The sequence below is a fragment of the Peromyscus californicus genome, unplaced genomic scaffold (genome assembly GCF_007827085.1).
Source record: "Peromyscus californicus insignis strain IS unplaced genomic scaffold, ASM782708v3 Scaffold_14__1_contigs__length_90479793_seg_2, whole genome shotgun sequence".
Lineage (NCBI taxonomy): Eukaryota > Metazoa > Chordata > Mammalia > Rodentia > Cricetidae > Peromyscus > Peromyscus californicus.
Genome location: NW_026294436.1, coordinates 56,364,406 through 56,386,527, shown reverse-complemented (window position 1 = coordinate 56,386,527; position 22,122 = coordinate 56,364,406). Strand labels below are relative to the sequence as shown.

At 45.7% G+C, this 22,122-nt stretch overlaps 1 protein-coding gene across 1 annotated transcript; it reads right to left on the bottom strand.

Annotated features, from left to right (window-relative positions):
• Window positions 1-12,236: 12,236 nt before the first annotated feature.
• Mpz (myelin protein zero) lies at window positions 12,237-17,953 on the bottom strand. The gene is made up of 6 exons (XM_052736623.1): window positions 17,821-17,953; window positions 14,926-15,092; window positions 14,456-14,669; window positions 13,768-13,903; window positions 13,563-13,623; window positions 12,237-13,452 (listed from the first exon to the last, which is right to left on the bottom strand). Exons 1-6 carry the CDS (start codon window positions 17,885-17,887, stop codon window positions 13,351-13,353), a joined length of 747 nt encoding a protein of 248 aa, XP_052592583.1. The 5' UTR covers window positions 17,888-17,953; the 3' UTR covers window positions 12,237-13,350.
• Between the last annotated feature and the right edge of the window lie 4,169 nt (window positions 17,954-22,122).

Sequence of the window (22,122 nt, the reverse complement as noted above, 5' to 3'; positions counted from 1 at the left end):
ACAGCCAGTGCCCTTAACCACTGAGCAATCTCTCCAGCCCCAAGAGTACCACTCTTACACTGAAGGGTTTTAACCAGAAATCAAATAAAAATAATGATTTTCACGTGAGCTAGCATTGCTGAGAAATGGTCTCTCCACCTTAAAATGATTGAAGATTGAGCAAAAAAATCATCTGTACTTGCCACACTTCTTACTTTTTTGTGGGGAGTGGTGATTAAAACAGTTCCACTACACTAGTCAGGCATGGTGGCACACGTCTTTAATTCCAGCACTCGGGAGGCAGAGACAGGCAGATCTCTTGAGTTCAAGGCCAGCCTGGTCTACAGAGCAAGATCCAGGACTTCCAGGGCTACACAGAGAAACCTTGTTTCAAGAAAAAACATAACAAACCAGTTTCACCTTGCAGCCCAGGCTGTCTTTGAACTCACAACCCTACTTCATTAGCCTCCCAAGTGCTGGGATTACAGCCTTGCACCACTATGCTCAGCTAATGGTTTTTATTTTGGTAACTTTGTAAAGCATAAACTTTACCATTTTGGTTATTTTTATTTTATGTATGCTATGAGTTGGGGGGTTTGAGTTAGTTATTATATATATATATATATATATATATATATATATATATATATATCAGTGTTTTGCTTGCACATATGTCTGTGTACCATGTGATGTGTGCCTGGCGCCCATGGAAGTCAAAAGAGGGCATCAGATCCCCTGGAACTGGACATATAGATGGATGGTTGTCAGCCACCATGTGGTTGCTGGAAAACAAATCCAGGCTTTCTGGAAGAACAGCCAGTGCTCTTGATGGCTAAGCCATTGCTCCAGCCTTCAGTTATTTATTTTTATGTATGTGAGCGTTTTCCCGCATGTATGCATGTGCACCATGTGCATGCCTGGTGTCCACAGAGGCCAGAAGACAGCATTGGATTTCCCTGGATTTCCTGGTGGTTATAAGCTGCCATGTGGGTGCTGGGAACTGAACTTGGTTCCTCTGCAAGAGCAGCACCATATCTCCAGGCCCCAAATTTTGTCTTTTAAACAACTCCCATCCTCTATTCCTAGCCTCTGTGACTTTTATTGTTCCATTGCCCATCTGTATGGTTTCCTTTTTTTTTTTTTTTTTTTAAAGACAGGGTGTTACCATGAGGCTGGTGCTATCCTGAAACTCAAGATCCTCCTTTGAGAGCTGAGGTTATAGGAGTGTACCACCATGTCTAACTCAGTAGCAGGCTTTTCTGGGGCCACCAAACAGCTCCCAAATAATGACACAGAGACTTAATATCAATTATGAATGCTTGGCCTTATGCTTGTCCCACTAGCTCATATAACTTATTTTAAACTGTGTCCCTTCATCTAGATTTGCCTCAGAGCTTTTTACCTTTTCTTCATTCTGTATGTTCTATTTTTCCCGCTTCTTCTTTGTCTGTCTGTCTGGCAGCTGCTGGCTGGCTGGCCCTGGGCATCTCTCTCTCTTTCTCCCTCATTCTCTTCTCTTGTGAGCCTAGATTCCTCCTCCTACTTATTCTCTCTGCCTGCCAGCCCCTCCTATCCCTCTACTGCCTAGCTATTGGCTGTTCAGCTTTTTATTAGACCAATCAGGTGCCTTAGGCAGGCAAGGTGAAACAAATGCAGCACATCTTCACATAGTTAAACAAATGCAGCATTGCTGTGGGATGGTCTGTATGTCAAATGCTCTGATTGGTCAATAAATAAAACACTGATTGGCCAGTGGCCAGGCAGGAAGTATAGGCGGGACTAACAGAGAGGAGAATTGAGAGAACAGGAAGGTGGGAGGAAACACTGCCAGTCACCACCATGACAAGGAGCATGTGAAGACACCGGTAAGCCACGAGCCACGTGGCAAAGTATAGATTTATAGAAATGGATTAATTTAAGATATAAGAACAGTTAGCAAGAAGCCTGCCGCAGCCATACAGTTTGTAAGCAATATAAGTCTCTGTGTTTATTTGGTTGGGTCTGAGTGGCTGTGGGACTGGCGGGTGAGAGAGATTTGTCCTGACTGTAGGCCAGGCAGGAAAACTCTAGCTACACAGCATAAACAAATGTAACACATCTTTACATAGTTAAACAAATGTAACACACCTTTTACATAGTTAAAGTAATATTCTGCAACATAAACAAATGTAACACATCTTTAGATAGTGAAAGTAATATTCCACAACATAACTCCCTTCTTTCTTTGGTCCAAGAATATAGAAATCAAAATCATGCAGCAGTCATGAGTAAGAAACAAGCAACAGTATCTCTGGAAGTCAGCCTACATTCCAGAGTATATTCATGCCTAGCGAGCCCATGGCTATGGGGTATTAATAGAATTGAATAGTAATTCGTAGGAGGGCCCTCTGCAAAAGGAAGTACTTCTCCCGGATGCTAGAGAAAAGAAGGAAGTTTCATTGTTATATTTGGAATCTGATACGAGTGCAATGTAGTAATCATGGTAGCCTTTCATCTCAGTCTCATAGGTAAATAAAAAAGAACGTCATTGCTATACCTGGGGTGTGTCCAGTATTCCCTGATAAAACAAGTACTCCCAGGGCTAGAGAAATGGCTCAGTCGTAAAAATGCTTGCTGCTCTTCCAGAGGACCTGAGTTCAGTTCCTAGAACCCAGGTCAGGTATAACTCCAGCTCCAAGGCATTAAATACTCTCTTCTAGCTTCTCTGGCCACTCAAATACACACACACACACACACACACACACACACACACACACACACACACACACAAATAATAACAACAGATCATTTAAAATCTATCTAAAGAGTGCTCCCTGTCCTTTGGTCCACAGATGAGATAAGAATTGACTGACATTTCTACCTTAGTCTGCCCCTAAGACACTGAGACCAGGCAGGAGCTTCCTGGCCCTGGCCATGTGGGAGTGGGCTGGCTCAAGGCAATGGTAATTTCTCTGTCGTCAGCCTGTTTTCTGTAGACCTGCTACTTGGAGGATATCTGCTGAATCATTTTGCCACACTAATGTGGAGGCTGTTGATGCAGCCCCAATCCGTTCATATTGGTAATAAAAAAAGGCACCATAGCATTGATTTGGGAAAGATAATTCTGACCAAAAAGAGAGACTTGGGTGTCTTCAGCTAAATCAATGGTGATTCTCAATAAATGCTCTGAGGGCTGATTCTCTTCCACCTGCTGTTCCTCATGACTTGAGCTGGTTGCTTCTCTCTGCCTGCCTGGAACACTCTCTTGAGGTCCAGGACATTTTTTTTTTTTTTTTGGTTTTTTTTTTCGAGACAGAGTTTCTCTGTGTAGCTTTGCGCCTTTCCGGGAACTCGATTTGGAGACCAGGCTGGCCTCGAACTCACAGAGATCCGCCTGCCTCTGCCTCCCAAGTGCTAGGATTAAAGGCGTGTGCCACCACCGCCCGGCTGAGGTCCAGGACTTTTGATGGGCTACCCTTGGGGCCCTAAAACTCTGCCAAAGAAATGATCCTTGAATGCTAATCACAGAGAGACCTTTTTAGAGTGTTTTGTCTTGTGAAACAAAAACTGGAAATCTCTGTCCTAGGGAGAGGCTGTTACAAATGGATTAGCAGAAAAGATAAGATGAAGAAAGGAAAAAAAGACAAGGAACATGGTTGGGTATGCCTGTAATCTCAGCCCTTGAGAGGTGGAGGCAGGACGATCAGGAGTGCAAGGTCATCCTTGGCAACATACTTAGTTTGATGACATCCTGGGCTACATGAGATCTTGTCTCAACTCCCACACCCACAAAAAGGTTTAAAAGAAAAAAAACTTTTATGCACATTACTTCTGACGACAAATGTGTGAGATCCTCTCACATAAAGCAATTCTCCAACTCTGAAGACATCTTATGCTATAGTTATGACACAGGTATCCAGAATTAATGTCACTTGTGACTTGCACATCTGGCTAACCAGCTGCCGGTCAGAGCACTTCCTCCTGCTCAGTAATGTACTGGAATGGCTCATAGAACGTGGGACAGTTCCTTACTTATTATTGTCACTTCGTTCTAAAGGGCACAGCTCAGAACCCACTCCGGTGGTGGGCACTTGTAATCCCAGCACTGGGGATCTGAGGCGGGAGGATTAGGAGTCCAGGGGTAGCCTGAGCTAGATAGTGACATAGTGAGAGATGAGAAACAGGGAAAACTCCCCTACCTATCTCCTAAAGAACAGCTATGAGAATGGAAAAAATAAACAGAGCAAGGGAGGTGAATGGAATCTTCGTGTGCCACCTTTGGGCATGTTCCTGGCACATTGATATACCAATCTGAAAGCTCTCTGAACTTTGAACCCCAGTTTTAGAGTCTTCATGGAATCGTCATTACATAAGCATGATTAAGCCACCTGCTGTTGGTGGTTAAATCAATCTCCACTTCCTCTCCCCTTCCTGGAGATCAGGGTTGGGTTAAAAGCTCTAATCCTCAAATCAGAAAGTTGGCTTCTCGGGCAGTCAGCCTCACCGCCTTCCGGGAGGCATCCTGGAGTCATAACTAACACCAACTCTGGTGTGGTTGAATTGAGCTTTTGAGCTAGCCGAGGTGGCCCATGCCTGTAATCCCAGCAGTCATGAGGCTGAGGCAGGTGGATTGCTTTGACTTTGAGATTAGCCTGGGGCTACACAGTGAATTTTAATGTCAGCCTGAGCCACATAGGGAGATCTTGTCTCAAGCAGGGATTAAAGAATATTGAAAGAGACTCCCCTCACCCTTATCACTCAGTAAATGCCAGGGGTTCTAGGATTCCTGTGCCAAGACTTGAGGGTGAAGACCAAATGTATGTTTTAGTAGAAACTAGTCCAAGGCTTGGGGGGTAAAGGCATTTACTCAACTAGAATTAATATAAACATTTAATAAAGAATAGACACTTCAGACAGAAATACTGTACGTGGGGCTGGACAGACGGCTCTGCACTTAAGAACACTTCCTGCTCTAGCAGAGGACCCAAGCTTGGTTCCTACCTTCTACGTGAGGCAGTTCACAACTGCCTGTGACTTCCAACTCCAGAGGATCTGACAACTTCTCATGGCCCCTGTGTGCACTCTCAAGCATGTGCATAAACAAACACACACACACACACACACACACACACACACACACACTTTTTTTTTTTAAATAAAGAAACAGAAAGAGAGAGAGAGAGAGATCCAGGATGCAATGGAATCCTTTAACAGCAGTTAGAAGTTACTCAGCCTTACCTGCTGGGCCATTTGTGCAGGGTCATATTTTTTTTTTTTGGTTTTTCGAGACAGGGTTTCTCTGTGTAGCTTTGCGTCTTTCCTGGATCTCACTCTGTAGACCAGGCTGGCCTCGAACTCACAGAGATCCGCCTGGCTCTGCCTCCCGAGTGCTGGGATTAAAGGCGTGCGCCACCACCGCCCGGCGTGCAGGGTCATATTTGAGTAGAGTTCAGAGAGCAGCTCCCAAGCCGAGGTGGTAAATCTTAGAGCAACACCTGTCTTCTTCGACACGCGCCACTTGGGATGAGGCTCCAGAAGCCATTAGGAGCTGGTCTCTCATTGTCTAAAGAATTACAAGTCACTGGTTCAGACTCCAGAGAGTTATGCTCTGCCAGTTAGAAAGTGGATTTTGCTTTTTCTTTTTGGCCTTTTTGACACTACGTGTCTTAGTATATCCCATTATCCCGTCCATATCACTGACTTCCGGTGCTTTCTCAATTGTGCGGGTGTGACAGAGCTGGGACTGCAGTCCTGTCGAGAGTGGAAGGGGTCTGGGGATCTTATAAGCGGGGGACATACTTTTAACTACATTCCCAAAGCCCAGACCTGGAGAGATAAAGGCCTGGGTGGGGGCGGGAGTGGGGGTGGGGGGTGGGGTGTCTGTGGGGGACTCAAGCAGTTAAAGACACAAGGAGTCTCTCTCTGGACAGTCTTTCAAGCTGCATCCAGAGACTTGACAGTGTTGCAGGAGAGGCTTGCATCGATCTTGCCCCAGTATTGAGCTAGTTCCCTTCCCTTCCATGACTTTCTCTTAGAGGGATCCCTGCCTAATCCCCTTCTAGGAGCTACCCTCCCTTCCCAGCTCTTAGCTTCTCGCTCGTTGCTGAGTTTTTCTTATTTCTGATATTGTTTGCAGAGGTAGTGGCTCCTGGTAGCTCCCTTGTCCCTGCCACATGTTCAGTGTTTGAGAATCAGCCCTCACTGGACTCACTCTAATTACCGGCTGTCATCCTGTTTGTCATAACCACGCTAAATGTCGTCTGTGCTTCTGGAAATTGAGAGTTTGAGGGTGAGGAGTTTTGCTTTTTATATTAAGTTAGGTATCACAGGTGCTCTTCCTTCTGGTTAAGTGGCAAGTCTGACTCCAGCTCTACAAAGGCAAGAGATTCAGTCAACAGATAGGCAGAAAGTCAGCCTGTTCACAAGACCACAAGAAAAGCATCCTCAATCTCTCCTTCTCTATTTCCTTCTGGAAGTCATAGGAGAGTACTGGCAGCCCTTCTACCCCCCTCCCCCCGCCCCATCACGTTCTAGCTTCCATTAGAGTTCACTTATCATCAGGACTGTTAGTCAATCAACTCAATCATTGAGACTGTGAAAGGAAAGGGATTTTGAGAGTCTTAGGAAATAGAATCAAGGAGCCAGATTCAGACAGCACTGAATGTGTGTTCTGAAAGACATGAACACGGCAGGGGCTTATGTAGACAACTGTAGTTGGGTTTTGTTTGTTTGTTTGTTTTTATTTTACTCTTTGCTCTTTGGGAGTTCGCCACCCAGCTCCCAAATACACACACGGAGACTTATTCTTACTTATGAATGCCCAGCCTTAGCTTGGCTGATTTCTAGCCAGCTTTTCTTAAATTATCCTGTCTACCTTTTGCCGCTGGGTTTTTGTCTTTCTCTATTCTATATACCTTTTTTTCTTTTTTACTCTGTGTTTCCTTTTCTCTCTCCTCCTCCCTCTTCTCTTTTCAATGTTCTCCCATTTATTCTCTCTGCTTGGCAGCCCCGCCTATCCCTCTCCTGTCTAACTATTGGCTGTTCAGCTCTTTATTAGACCAATCAGGTGTTTTAGGCAGGCAAAGTAACACAGCTTCACAGAGTTAGACAAACGCAACATCAAAGAATGCCACACATCTTTGCATCATTAAACAAATATTTCACAGCATAAATGAATGCAACGCATCTTAAACTAATATTCCACAACAGGTAAGCAGTACTGCTTTATTGCAAAGCCATAAAAATTCCTTTCTAGTAAAAATTTCTTTCTATAGAATGCCAGGAAATAACTGAGACTACGTGACTAGCAGAAGATAAAGGATGTGTATAGTAAAAATGTCCACAAAATGGGAATCCGACCTTGAGGTGCATAGTTTGAGTCTCTGAGTGCAGTGTAATTGTCTGGTTTTTCCAGACGCCTGCAGACTAATGGTGAAAATGGCCAAAAGCTCACACACCTGGACACCACCTGATTGGTCTAATAAAGAGCTGAACAGCCAATAGCTAGGCAGGAGAGGGTTAGGCGGGGCTGCCAGGCAGAGAGAATAAATGGGAGAACATTGAAAAGAGGGAGGAGGAGAGAGAAAAGGAAACACAGAGTAAGGTGTGTTCAGGACACCAGGTGCATAAATCCTGTCCCTCAGTGTCCTCTCGATTCTAGGTCTAGTCCTGAGTTCTAGTCTTAGTTCAATGACTCATGTGACTTAGAAAAGTTAATAAATGTCTCTGTGGCTCAGGTTCTTCGTTTGTAAAGGGAGGATGCTATGTCAGAATCTAAGGACACAGTGGGCACATAAGAAGACAAGGTTACCTGCAAATATTCTTTGCTAGATTGAGCTCTGTTGACTTAGATGACTTCATAGTTGGGGCCCTCTGGGATCCTCATTCTGTAGATTAGGGTGATTCTCCATTCTCATGCTACAGATAGGACATGCATAATGGTAAGGAAGACTTGTAAGGTGCCACTGTGGGTTAGTCTGTATTCTGGGCACTTTCACATATATTAACTCATTTAATTCTTTTTTTTTTTTTTCCAAGACAGGGTTTCTCTGTGTCACAGACCTGGTTGTCCTGTCCTGGAACTTGCTTTGTAGCCCAGGCTGGCCTCAAACTCACAGAGATCTGCCTGCCTCTGCCTCCTGAGTGCTGGGTTAAAGACGCTCACCATTATGCATGGTTCATTGAATTCTTACAATGCTACTGGTATCTCCACTTTACAGATGAAGAAAGCGAGCCACCAAAGTACCGAATAGCTCCCAAAGAAATGAGAGATGGAAGCGGGGGTAGAACTCAGGTGGCCTGACTCCCCAATTTGTGCTTTTCATACCACGTGGATAACTGAAGATTGATTGTCAGGGATGCTGTCCAGCCCAGTTTAGAAGGTGGAGGGCGGAGCAGGCTACCCTTTAACTGAGTCCTAGAATACCTATTTCGTCTTGCAAGCCAGACACATACCAGACCCTCTTTCTTCCTTCTCAGGAGGACCCCCGTCCTGGCTTTACCTGACTCCCAGATGTCTAGCTGGGCCTCAATCTCATCCAAACGCTTTCCCTGTTGCTGCAGGGAACATATGGTGAGGCTCTCTGAAGTTAAAAGTAGTGGGAAGTGAACTAGATAGAGAAATGGGGCTCAGAAGAGCTGATGTGCCTAGAGGGGATGAACCGACAGGAGGCTCTCATCAAGTGGAACACTGACTGGGTAGCAACCTTCTTTCTCTAACTCTTGGGAGGGCCTGAAGCCTTATTTATACCTCTCAAGAGTTCTCTAAAGAAGGCAATACAGGCCGGGCGGTGGTGGCGCACGCCTTTAATCCCAGCACTCCGGAGGCAGAGCCAGGCGGATCTCTGTGAGTTCGAGGCCAGCCTGGTCTCCAAAGCAAAGCGAGTTCCCGGAAAGGCGCAAAGCTACACAGAGAAACCCTGTCTTGAAAAAACCAAAAAAAAAAAAAAAAAAAAAAAAAAAGAAGGCAATGCAGGAGGATGAACTGCCCTTTAGGGAAAGTGCCAAGAATCTATGGAAGGTTTTTTTTTTTTTTTTTTTTTTTTTTGTCTTTTTAAAATTAACTTTAAAAAAAAATTGTTTGTGTGACTATACAGAGTGGAAGTTCCTGGTAGTTGAGAGTCCAGGAAAAATAAGGATGCTAGACAATAATTCAATGACCCGGACAATGCAAAAGAATTATCCCACACCCTTGAAAAGTCTCAATGGGCCCAGCAGATAGCTCAGCAGTTAAGAATACTTGCTGATCCCTAAATCCAGTTTTAGGGGCTCTGATGCCCCCTTTTGAACTTCTTGGGCAACAGGCAGGCACATGATACTTATACATACACACAGACAAAAGACTCATACACTTAAAGTAAATAAATCTAAAAGCAAAACTTCCAAAGTAACAACTTAAGGGGAAAAGAATATTCATCTCTAATTAACTGTAGCCTTGTGGAAATTTTAGCATTAATGTGAATAAATACACAGTGTGTGGGATAAACAAGAGAATAGTGTAATCTCTGCTATAAAGTTAATTCATGCATTTTTCTCAAATAGATAAAACCAAACAAAAAAGCAGAATAATGTATCTCAAGGAAGCCAAGAGCTAATCATTACCAAAAAAGGGAAATGATTGATAATGCGGAACACTGCTGAGAGATGACAAAGACTCAAAAGTGACCACTGAACAGGACAACAGGGGTCTAGTGATGTCGCTTAGTGGTAGAGCCCTTGGCTCAAGTGCACAAGGCCCTAGGTTCAATCACTGATAATACACAACACGCGCACACACACAGCAGACACAGACCACACACACACACATACACACATACACACACACACACACACACACACACACACACACACACACACTATGCTATGCTAGAAGCATATTTAGCGTGGACATCATTAATGCCCTTTGAGGAGCACAATTTTAGTGGACTGATGGAGATGGAGACATGAAAGGTAGGCATAGGCTGAAGGGAGAGAGTGGACATATTGCAGATAATACACCGGGCAGACATGTTCAAATGGCTTTATTATACAGGGAAGCAGACAAATGGGACTATGCACAGAGGTGGAAGTATGGAAGCTATTAAAATGCATTATATTTTCTCCATCATTACCAATTAACTCTTGGGTTTTGTTTATAATATTTATTACAGTATATTCTGCCAATAAAGAGGTTAAATTTTTGAAGTATTTCCTGTGTGATTTTTAGATTTCCTGTGTTGCTTAAAGGCCTTCTTACCCTTGTGGAGTTTAAGCAAATATCCTGACTCACCACACCACCTCTCCACTCCCAGACTGGCCCCGAATTTAAGGCAATCTTTCTACCTCATTATCCCAAAAGTGATAAGATTGCAGGTGTCTGCCAACTTGCCAGACTTTAAACAAATACATTTTAAGAAATAATTGTCTCCCCTGCTCCTTCTCAAATTCGTGAACTCTTCTTTAATTATCAGTGTGTGTGTGTGTGTGTGTGTGTGTGTGTGTGTGTGTGTGTGTGTGTGTGTGTGATGTATAGACACAGCCAACACAGCCTGCTGAGTCCGTTTAGTGCTACTCGTGTACTCGTGTGTATTTGTTTAGGACTGATTGCTCGGGACTTAATTCTGTTTTGTTTTTGAAACAAGGTCTTGTTCTGTAGCCCTAGCTAGCTTTGAACTCCTAGCAATCCTTTTACCTACCAGCCTTCTGAATCTTAGAGTTCCAGTAGTGTCCCACCGTACTTTCTTACATCTGCATTTAAATTTTTTTTTATATAGTGTGAAATAAAATCTTGGTTTTCCTTCAGACATTGTGCCGATCAGTGTCTTTTATTAAGAACCCTTTGGGCAGCTGGAGGGATGGCTCCACAGTTAGGCTGTGTGCTGCTCTTGCAGAGAACCCAGGTTCAAGTCAGAACATTCACATCATGCAGCTCACAATGGCTTGTAATTCCAGCTCCAGGAAATCTCTTCTGGACTCCTCCAGCAGTAGCACTCACATGTATGTGAACACACGTGTTCACACACAATTTAAAAACTTATAATTAATAAAAATGTAAAATACATAAACCATATCCTCAAGTGAATAGACACACTCCACTCTTGGGTTTGACAAAGCCAGTGTCAATCATGTCTGTGACTTAACAGGGAGAATGATATGTGTAGCTGTTTTCTTTGTTTGGTAAACAGTGGACCCCCCACCCAACCCAGGGGAAATTGTTACAAACATTTTCCCACAATTATATAAGGATTCCAGGATATTAGTGATACACACACACACACACACACACACACACACACACCAGACTGGCTAGTTAGTTATTTATAGTGTATCTAGGCTAGAGAACAAAGAAAATGAAGTTGTTGTTGTTGTTTTTGAAACAGGGTCTCTTGTAGCCCAGGCTGGTCTTCAACTTTAATTTGCTATTTAGTCAGAACTGGTCTTGAACTTCTGATCCTCCTGCCTGTACCTTCCAAGTGCTGGGATTATAGGTATGTACCTCCATGCTTAGCATAAACTTCTATGTATATTTGTAAAGGTGAATGAGATGTGTGCTAGTTTATAAAACACACTCCTTTAACTTTTTAAAAAAATTTTATTTTATTATTTGTATGCATGTTTTGCCTGCATGTATGTCTGTGTACCACATGAGTGCCTGTTGACCACAGAGCCAGAAGAGGATGTCAGATCCCCTGGAACAGAAGTTACAGATGGTTGTGAGCCTCCATGTGGGTCATCTGACCCATTTCTCCATCTCCAAAATGAATCCCCTTAGGCAAGACTAGAGACATTTTTGAGGACCTGACCCTTAATAACTTAGTCATGTGTTACAATATGTACCACTAAGCTGATAGCTTAGGAAGGTTCCTCCTAAGAAGAACCACAGTCTCTTGATTCTCACACAAGGTCTGGGAATTGCACAGGATTGGGTAGAATGGTTTATGAAGTGCAAAACAAGCTTACCAAAGGCAAGTAACCACCCTGGGGAACACAGCTCGTGAGTGGCTGGCATGTTTTAGAATTCAGGTCTTGGGAAAGAAAGCTATTGTGTTTCCACCCACGTAGAAGCAGAGCCAGACACAGACCAGAACGTAGTACAAGCTCCCCGGATAGTTTTTTTTAAATACATAACTGTGTCTATAAGCCTTTTTCAGTTTCCCCCTGTGCTATGCTACATGGGCCAATACCATAAAATCAAACCTGACAACTAAAACCAGCTAATGAGGAAGAAACGTGGGCTGAGAATGAGAAGAAGAGGTAGGGATTCTTATGAGGACTAGAAAATGCAAGACAGAGGCAGCAGCGTCTGGAAATGTCAGTGTTTATTAAACATTTAAGGACATTTGGAGGTGGTAGAAGAAATGTACAGAATGTAGAAAAATCCTAACAATCCCCTGTGCCTGGGAACGTAACCTCTTCCTTTCCCTCCTAGTCTCATTTGGTTTTCCTGTTTTCTGTCTGATAATTGATTTTTAAAGACAGTTCTTAAAGCCCCCTGCTCCACCCCTGACCTGTGACGATCCATTTTTTTTTTTCTCTTTCCCCAAATCTTGAGTCCCAGAGCTGTGCTCCAGTGTGGCCAGAGGGCATCAATCATGTAGCTGAGGTCTGAGGATCAGGGGCTCCACTGAGCCGGCTGTGGCTCTCCAGTAAAGACTTAGGGAGTGGGGAACTGCAAAAGCCACATGACGTCATTGGTCCTCAGTCATGGGGGCACAGGCTCAGGTAAACAAACAAAAAAAAAAATGGATGAACAAACAAAAAATACTCGACAGCCTAAATAAACCCTGATGGAGAGTCTGATCTGAATGATGTGGATTTGAGCCCAAAGACAAGAGTGTGGAGCTGGGCCACTGGAGGGAAGGAAAGGAGAGAGAGCGAGAGAGAGCCAGGGTATCAGCTGGGGTGGGGGAGGGGGGGAGGCTAAGTGGCCTGGAGTTGGGCAGAGGCTATCAAGGTCCCTTTCTTCTCGGTGCCTGAGGGACAGGCACCAAACACACAGCCCTTGGGGCAGGCGAGGAATAGGGTTAGTCCCTAGGCTCCCGGAAAGCCGAGGCATAAAGGTGAAGGAGGAATCCAAGAACTTGGAAAGGAAGGTTGAAATGAAATTTTACATCTCATTGGGAGGTAAGGGCAGGGCAGGGCTGAGGAGCAAGAGGAAAACACCTAGACCTGGGAAAAGAGGAGCCTAGGTCCCCCTGCTCTGACAGGGCCTGGATGTGACGGTCACTTGTCCGAGTCCAGGCCCATCATGTTCTTGAGGGCGTTCTTGAGGCTGGTTCTACTGGGGGACTTGACTGCAGGCCGGAGCTCCGAGCTCTGCTCATCTTTTCGAAGCTCCATCTCGATGACCACCACCTGAGAGCCTTTGGAGGACTCTGTCGCAGACCCCCGACCCCCCGCCCGGCCCGCTAACCGCTATTTCTTATCCTTGCGAGAATCCCCCAGCCCTTTAGACTTCTTCTCACTGGCGGCTTTGGTGCTTCTGCTGTGGTCCAGCATGGCATACAGCACGGGCGTCTGCGGGGAGGGTTGCACACATCAGCCTCGGGCTTGGCCTTGCCCACCCATCCCTCACTGATGTCCCCGGGTTCCCAGCGTTCTCCTCCCCGGCTTCACGTCTCGCTAACCTGCCGCCCGCGCTTCGAGGAGTCCTTAGAAGACTTGTGAAATTTCCCCTTCTCCATGGCACTGTGGAGAGAGGTTGCAGCAGGATTGGTCTCACTGGAACCCGCTCCCAGCGGACCGCACTTCCTCTTTTCATTGGCCCTCCCACCACTGAAGCAGTCTCGGGGATCCTGGATAGAAGGTGGGGAGTCAGGCCCCGCCCCTTACCTGAGCCTCCTCTGCAGGGCCGCCTGCCTGCGCAGCCAGCAGTACCGAACCAGGTAGAAGAGCAGCAGCAGCAACAGCACCACCCCGAGGATGCCCCCGATCACCGCTCCCAACACCACCCCGTACCTCGTGGGCACTAGGAAGGGACGGAAAAAAGAAACAACGTGGATCGCGGGGGAACAGAAGCCTGTGTCTGTGTTGCTTCGCACTACGCCTATTTCCAGTGGCTGGAAATGTGAAAATTCTAGCCAAGGCTGCCTTTTGCCTCCCTTCCCAGGTTTTTTACGATTAGTTTATGTTATTTTGGGGGCGGGGCAGGCTCTCACGTAGCCCAGGTTGGCCTTTAAGTAGTCGTTGGCTACTTGCTAGGTAGCCAAAGATGGCCTTGAACTTCTGATCAATCTGCTTCTACCTCTGGAGTACTAGTGGATCACAGTCAGAACCATCATGCCTATCCCTGCCATTCCCCACCCCCACACCGCAGTTTTGCTGTATATCCCAGGCTGGTCTTGAACTCACTGCGTGCCCCAAGCAGTCACCCCTGAGCCTCCCCAGAGCTGTGATTAAAGGCTTGCAGTACCACATCCAGATTGGTTGAGGCTATTTGCCCTTCCCCCGGTCTATCCGTCCGCCCTGATACCCTCCTTGGACTGCCTCCCAGACCGCCGTCCCTTGTCCCTTTTCACACCTTTTTCAAAGACATAGAGTGTGACCTGAGAAGTCTTGCCCACTATGTCTGGTGGGTTTTTGACATCACAAGTGAAAGTGCCGTTGTCGCTGTAGTCAAGGTTGTGTATGACAATGGAGCCATCCTTCCATCGCGGGTCCCCTACCCACTGGATGCGCTCTTTGAAGGTCCCCACTTCGTCGATGTAAGGTTGTCCTTTGGCATAGTGGAAGATCTACGAGGAATGAGGGAAATCATGTGATCTGAGAACCCGAGTGTGAAAAGCCGCCAAAACTCGGGGTAACAGATCTTGGCCTGTGAGAGGGAGGACCGTGCACACAGATACAGGCAAGGTCACAAAGATTGCTACTTACGCTGCAGTTGAGTTTATGGCTCATAAAAGAGTTTCCCGTCCGCAGCCCAAGTTCTCTTTTCTGCTGTTTGAAGCCCCCTATCTGTTGTCTAGTCCCACGACCCCCTCATGCACTCACCGAAATGGCATCTCGGCCCCCTTCAGGCTGGTAGCGCCAGGTGAAAGAGATGTCATCTGAGACCCATTCGCTGGACCAGAAGGAGCAGTGCAGGGTCACCTGGGAGCCCACAGCACCATAGACTTCTCTGTCCGTGTAAACCACAATGGCCAGGGCCGGGGACAGCACTGCAAGCAGAGGGAAATGAGATGCACGTGGGCCCCGTCGGACAGAAAGAGGATATGAGGCCAGTCCGCCGTCCAGGGCCGGGACACGGGCGAGGCCATAGCAAAGACACAAGTATTTTGAGGCCTGCCTCTGTCTGGACTAACTCGGTTGGTGAAAGTAAACACTGCATCGGCTTAAGGTCTCGACATAGAGACTATTCCTCAAGGCCATAGCCATACCACCCTGAACGTATCCAACCTTGTCTGATTTCAATAGCTAGGCAGGCTCAGGTCTGCTTAGTGCTTGGGTGGGGTGGCTTCTTCAGCGCACAGGAAACACATCAGTGCTTTTCTGTAGGATTCTAGAAGGTGGGTTGTGTGCAACTCTCACTTTACCCTTTAGTTTCCTTTTCCTTCTCTTTCTTTTTTCTTTTCCTCCCTCCCTCCTCCTCTTTCTTTCTTTCTTTCTTTCTTTCTTTCTTTCTTTCTTTCTTCCTTTCTTTCTTTCTCTCTTTCTTTCTTCTGAGGCAATCTTACTATATAGTCTTACTCTCCTAGAACTTATTATCCTCCTGCTCCAGCCTTCCGATTGTTGGGATTGTAGGCTTGTGCCAATGGTTGATATCTAACCCTTTTTTCTTTTCAAGACAGGATTTCTCTGTGTAGCTCTGGCTGTCCTTGAACTCACTCTGTAGACCAGGTTGGCCTGGAACTCACAGAGATTCACCTGCTGCTGCCTCCCAAATGCTGGGATTAAAGGTGTGCACCACCATGACCTGGCTTATTTGTTTGAAGACAGGGTCTTACTATGTAGCCCTGGCTGTCCTGGAACTCAATATGTGGACCAGGCTGACCTAGGACTCACAGAGATCCACCTGCTGCTGCCTCCTGAGTACTGGAATTGAAGGCATGCACCACCATGCCATGCATACATCCTTATAAACTGTTCAAGTAACACCAATAAACTAATGTCTCCTTTGACACTTACTCTAACAACCAATTTCTTTCTGAATGTCTCCACCCACTCTGAACCACCACTACCAGTTAGTAAATAGGCTTCTTCTATGTATACAACTCAATATAAATGCCATAAACTCAAGATATATCTGTACTTATAACAAATGGCTAAATTTGCTTTGTGGAGCTCTTTAAAATATAATATATGTACAATATATTGCATTATGATATGCTTCTTTGTTTTGAATTAAGAGTATACGTATCTGGGGTAGCTTTCCATGCTGACTCATAGACATCAGTCCTAATTTTAGCAGGTTTGTAGTATTTCAGAGTACAGCAAATTCAAGTTCTCACAAGAAGACAAAAGAAGAAGAGGAGGAGACTAAAGAACGTGAGTCTTCTTGCTGGGCACAACTGTCCTGCCCGCCTGCTGCATCCCCGTTTGCCAGGGGAGAAAGAAGCTAGGCATAGAGTAAGACCCCAGGTCCAGCACTCAGGTGACTCCGCATGTGGACCTCTGTGGTTCAACCATCTTCCCTTTTCTCAGTCATACTGGCCCAGGGCCACCCCTATAATCCACCCACACAAGCAGAGTCATTCCAGGGAGACTATGTGTGTGGGCTGGCCCTGGATGGGGACAACTGTAGACTCTTCTGTTCTTTAGGAGGGGGCAACCAAACAAAGTCTCATTGTCTAAACAGTGCTGGAGGCTCATGCTACACCCACTCTCACCCTCATTGTCCCGAATCCCCCACCTCAGCATGCAATATCTTCTCTTTACCTCCTGGGAATTCTGTCTGAGAGCCTTCTTGGGAATCCCCAATGTACCAAAGAGGGTTATTTATTGGTCCTGACTTCTAGTCCTCCTGTTACACCATCAGTCTTTGCTCTTCTCCACCCTGCTCAGTGGTTCTGTGGGTAGGGCACAGCTCTTTTGTGCCCTTGGACTCCTTAGCTCCTCATTCCCTTTACCAAAGGCTTTTCTCCAACTTCCTGTCTTCACCATTGTCTTGGGGTACCACAGAATAGTCCACTACGAACCAGGAAAGTCCAACTTTTGGATTTACAACCCAAAGAGTTGAACTTGACCAAGGAAAGAACCTTAGGTTTTCTAACTGTTCCCCTCCCCTGCTGCTCATCCCTCCCCCTTCCTTACTCCAGCTTGCCTACTGCTAGCAAGGGATGCAAGGCAGTTTGGAAGGATCTACTTAATTAACCTTGCTTTGATGTTCTCTTGCTCACTCAACATCTGCCAGAGGTAAAGGAAAAGGCCGATCAATTTAAGGAAGGTGGCTTTACTGGGACAAGATCCTAGGATTCACTCACATGGATGAGAGGCCACAGGCAGAAACGCAATCTAAGAAGCGGAGACCACAGAGGGTGGGCTCATTCTTAGTTCATATTCCCTGCCTTTTCTTTTCTGGGAAATTAAGGTTGGGTAGCTCTTGCCCCACTTGGGAATGAATGGGGATCAGAACCCAGCATTTGATCCTGTTCTTTCCCATACCCCCTTTTGCTTCCTGACAGGCTGTCTGCATGGATCTGAGGGCATCTGACTTCTAAACTGGGTGCTCAGGGAAGCTCTCTATGATCTCTTTTACTGTGTCTTTTAAGAAAGACCTTTCCCACTTCCTTTAAACGATATACACCTTCCCTCCCCACACCTAAACAAAGCATGCCCTTCCTGCTCTCGCCTGCTGGTTTTCGCAGTGAAGAGTACAGTGAGAAAAGGGAGCGGTTGCTGAGAGACCACCTGAATCTCGGGGTTCCGGGACTCAGTGCCTCCACTTACCCAAAGAAGAGAAGAGCAGGGCAGCCAGGATAGGGCTGGGGCTGGATGAGGGAGCCCCAGGAGCCATAGCTGGGGTAGGGGCTAGGGCCCAGAGCGTCTGTGGGGTGGAGAAAGTGGGGGTCAAGGAACTGAGCGGGGTTTTCTGGAACCTGCTTAAAATCCCCTGGATTCCCAGCATGAGGGGGCTGTCCTGAGCCAGTGACCAATTGCAGCCTGGCATGCGCAATTGAGAGGTGGTGGGGAGGGTGGCAGGGGGCATGGAGCAGAAGGGGCATTGTATACTCTGGGTGGAGGGGTGGGGGGATACATACCACCCCATACACAGAAAGCTTTGTGTATACTGACCTCCCCCTACCCTAGGCTGGAATGTTTGGGGGGGGGTGAGGGAGAGGGACAGAAAGGGACACAGACACACTTCTCTGAGGAATAGATAAGCTGAGAAACCTAAATCCTAAAGGCCACGCAAAGGACTTCTTCCCTCCTTGCCTGAGAGCCCTAGGACTCAGAAGCAGGTTTCTTTCAGAGAACTCCCAAATTAGGGTGTCCCTTGTTGTTCTGATTGCTACGGCAACACTGTAGCCGACTTGAGATGACCGAGCCCTTTGGGAACAACTTTTTCCATCTCCCTGCATCCTAGGAGATCCTACCTAGATAGAAGCTTTTCTTTACCCAGAAACTTCCAGGAAGAAGCCCAGACCTCCCCTCTTGTTAGGAAATCCTTCACTGCCTCATGCTATGCTGTGGTTAATGAGCAAAGGCACATACATATTGTCCTGCGTGCCGGCCATTTGGAAAGTATGAGAAGGCTGGTAGCAGCATGGTAGTTCAGTTCTTCCTGCAAGCTCAAAATCTAGTTTGAGGAGGCAGAGGGGGGAAACAGAAGACAAACTCCTCAATAGCCAATGAACAGAATGCTGGGAATACCACCACACACAACCAGCCACTCACTCCATCAGGAAGATTTGGTTCTACAAATAACCTTCACTTAATGCACGAAGTTCAGAGGAAAGAGCAGTCAGGTCTGGGAGGCAATGTTATATAGGGAGCTTGAAGGAGCAGTGACATTTTGTAAAGGGGACTAGGAGAGACAGTGACTAGACAGAAGAGCAAAGAGCAGAGATGAAAGTAAGTCTCTCTCTCTCTCTCTCTCTCTCTCTCTCTCTCTGTGTGTGTGTGTGTGTGTGTGTGTGTGTGTGTGTGTGTGTGTGTGACATTTGTGAAGTTCTGGGAATATTTACAGCAGATTATGTACATCCATGTTTGATTTGATGTGGGGGATCTTGAAAGGGTACAGCAGGAGACAAGTCTGAACAGAAAGTGTTGAAGGTCTCAAGTGACAGACTAAAGAGGGTGGATTGAATCTCGTACACTGTAAGCCTCTCCTGAAGAACTGAATTAGGGTGTGGAATTAGAGATGGTAAAATCAGCTGCAGTTTATACCTATCTTCCTAGCACTTGGGAAGTGGAAGCAGGAGGATCAGGATTCAAAGCTAGCCTGGGCTATAAGAGATTATTTCAATAAACCAACCAACCAACCAACCAACCAACCAACCAACCAACCAATCAACTAACCAAAAAACAAGATGTTTGGGATGTCTACATGACTATAGTTGAGTTTTTTTTTTAATGGTTTATTTATTTTTATGTGTATAAGTGCTTGTCTGCATGTATATGCGTTCCATGTGCCTAGTGATGGTAGGAGCCAGAAAGGGGACTCAGATCCCCTGGAACTGGAATGGTTGTGAGCAACCTGTGCGTGTTAGGAACTGAACCCAAGTCTTTCAGAAGAGCAGCAAGTACGTTCCCCTCAGGCCCCAGAGGCCAGGTTTGTTGTTGTGTTTGTTTTTTTAGAGGGAGCATGAAAGTAGTCACCCCACTACCACAAATTATGCAGTTGAGCTGAGTTTTAAGACAAACCTCGCAAGCAAAATCTTCTAGAGATATCCAGATTGCTGCCTCTTTTTCTTGCCTCCTTTCGGTCATTTGAAATGATTGTGCTTTTCATCAAAAATGTCCTCCCCCCAATCTCTTCCCCTTCATTTCTCTTACTTTGGATCATAGACCTTGCTTTATCCTGCTTATTATTTTTATTCTTTTCTTTTTGGTTTTTCGAGACAGGGTTTCTCTGTGTAACAGCCCTGGCTGTCTTGGAACTTCCTTTGTAGACCAGGCTCGCCTCAAATTCACAGAGATCCACCTGCCTCTGCCTCCTCTGAGTGTGGGGATTAAAGATGTGTGCCATCATTGCCCCGCATCTTGATTGTTTTTAAAGAAACTGTGCTGATAAAGAGTTTGATTTGCTGGGCATACTTGTGGTACACTTCTTTAATCCTAGCATTCAGGAGGCAAAGGCAGTCAGATCTCTGTGAGTTCGAGGCCAGCCTTGGCCTACATAGTGAGTTCCAGGACAGCCAGGGCTATATAGAGAGACCCTGTCTCAAACAATAACAACAATAATAACAATAACAACAAAAAGAGTTCAGGTTAATATTTGAAGTCTGAATTTCTTTTTTCTTTCTTTAGATTTATTTATTTTGCTTTATGTGTTTCACTGTTTTGCCTGCACGTATGTGTGTACTCTATACCCTGGATCTGGAGTTATGTGTAGTTGTGAGCCACCATGTGGGTATTGCAAACTGAACCTGGGTCCTCTGCAAGAGCAGCAAGCACCCTTAACCACTGAGCCATCTCTTCGGCCCCACGGTCTGAATTTCAATGTGATTTATTTCCATCAGCTAACGTGTAGGTTCTAGAGGTTGAGCGCAATAACCATTGTTTCAGATTGTTTGCTGAAGACAAGATCTATCCATATACTCCTGGCAGACCTGAACTCACTTTTTGTTTGTTTTTGTTTTTCAAGACAGGGTTTCTCTGTCCTAGAACTCGCTCTGTAGACCAGGCTGGTCTTGAACTCACAGTGCACCACCACTTCCTGACTTGAACTCACTATTTTGATCAGACTGGCCTGGAGCTTCTGGTGATCTTGTTTCTGCCTTCTGAGTGCTGGGATTACATGGCATCCACCACCATGCTTAGCTTGGTCCTGCATATGAGACCTTAAGTCAACAGTCTCTTAGACCCTCCGTGCATCTCAAATCACAGTTCTTGTGAGTTTTGTGGTTAACACTAGATCTTGGTAATGGAATGCTAAATAGAGGCTTGATTATAAATAAACCCCATGGCCAGGCGGTGGTGGCGCACGCCTTTAATCCCAGCACTCGGGAGGCAGAGGCAGGCGGATCTCTGTGAGTTCAAGGCCAGCCTGGGCTACAGAGTGAGTTCCAGGAAAGGCGCAAAGCTACACAGAGAAACCCTGTCTCAAAAAACCAAAAAATAAATATAAATAAATAAATAAATAAACCCCATGGACAAAATCATCGTGAGCTAATGTTTATAGGATGCTGTAATCAATATTCCAACTTAACTCCACCACTTTCCACTTTATCTACCCACTATTCTTATCTGCACCTTGTTTTGTGGTCTTGTATGTTCTCTCTCTCCCTCCCTCCGTTCCTCCCTACTCTTCCCTCCCCTCCACCTCCAACTTGCTCTGGAGGCAGGGATGACCTTTGAATTTCTGACCCTCCTATTTATAGGTCCTGAGTGCTGAGATTACAGGTGTGCACTACTGTGTCTGGCTTTATGCAGTACTGGAGCTAAAAACCAGGGCTTTGTGAATACTAGGCAAGCATTCTACCAACTGAGCTACACCCCCAGCTTACTGCTTTCTATGTTTGTTTCTTTATTGACCTTGCTAAGGCTGTAAATTTCATCAGGTCAACAGGTCAGTGCATTCTTGCATCTTTGAATCTCCCATAGCACTTTCACAGATTGGCAAAAAGTCAATTGCACATATATGTTAAATAAAATTATTATAAAAGGCTTAAGTGATGGGGCTGGAGAGATGGCTCAGCAGTTAAGAACACGGACTGCTCTTCCAGAGGATGGGGATTGATTCCCAGCACCCACAGGGCAGCTCACAGGTCTGTAATTCCAGTTCCAGGCGATCTGGTGCCCTCTTTGGGCCCCCTGGAGCTCCAAGCACACATGTGGTACACAGATATACAAAGCAAGTAAAACACCCATATACACTAAAAAAAAACCCAAAAACAAACTAACAAAAAACAGAACTAAGGTAAAGAAGCATTCGTTATATTTTTTGTTTTTGATTTTGAGATATTTTTTATGTAGCCCAGGTTACCTGGAACTCAATATGTAACTGAGGATGACCTTGAACTCCTGATCCTCCTGCTTCTACTTTCTTAGTACTAGGATTGCATGTGTGCCACCAAGCCTGGGTTA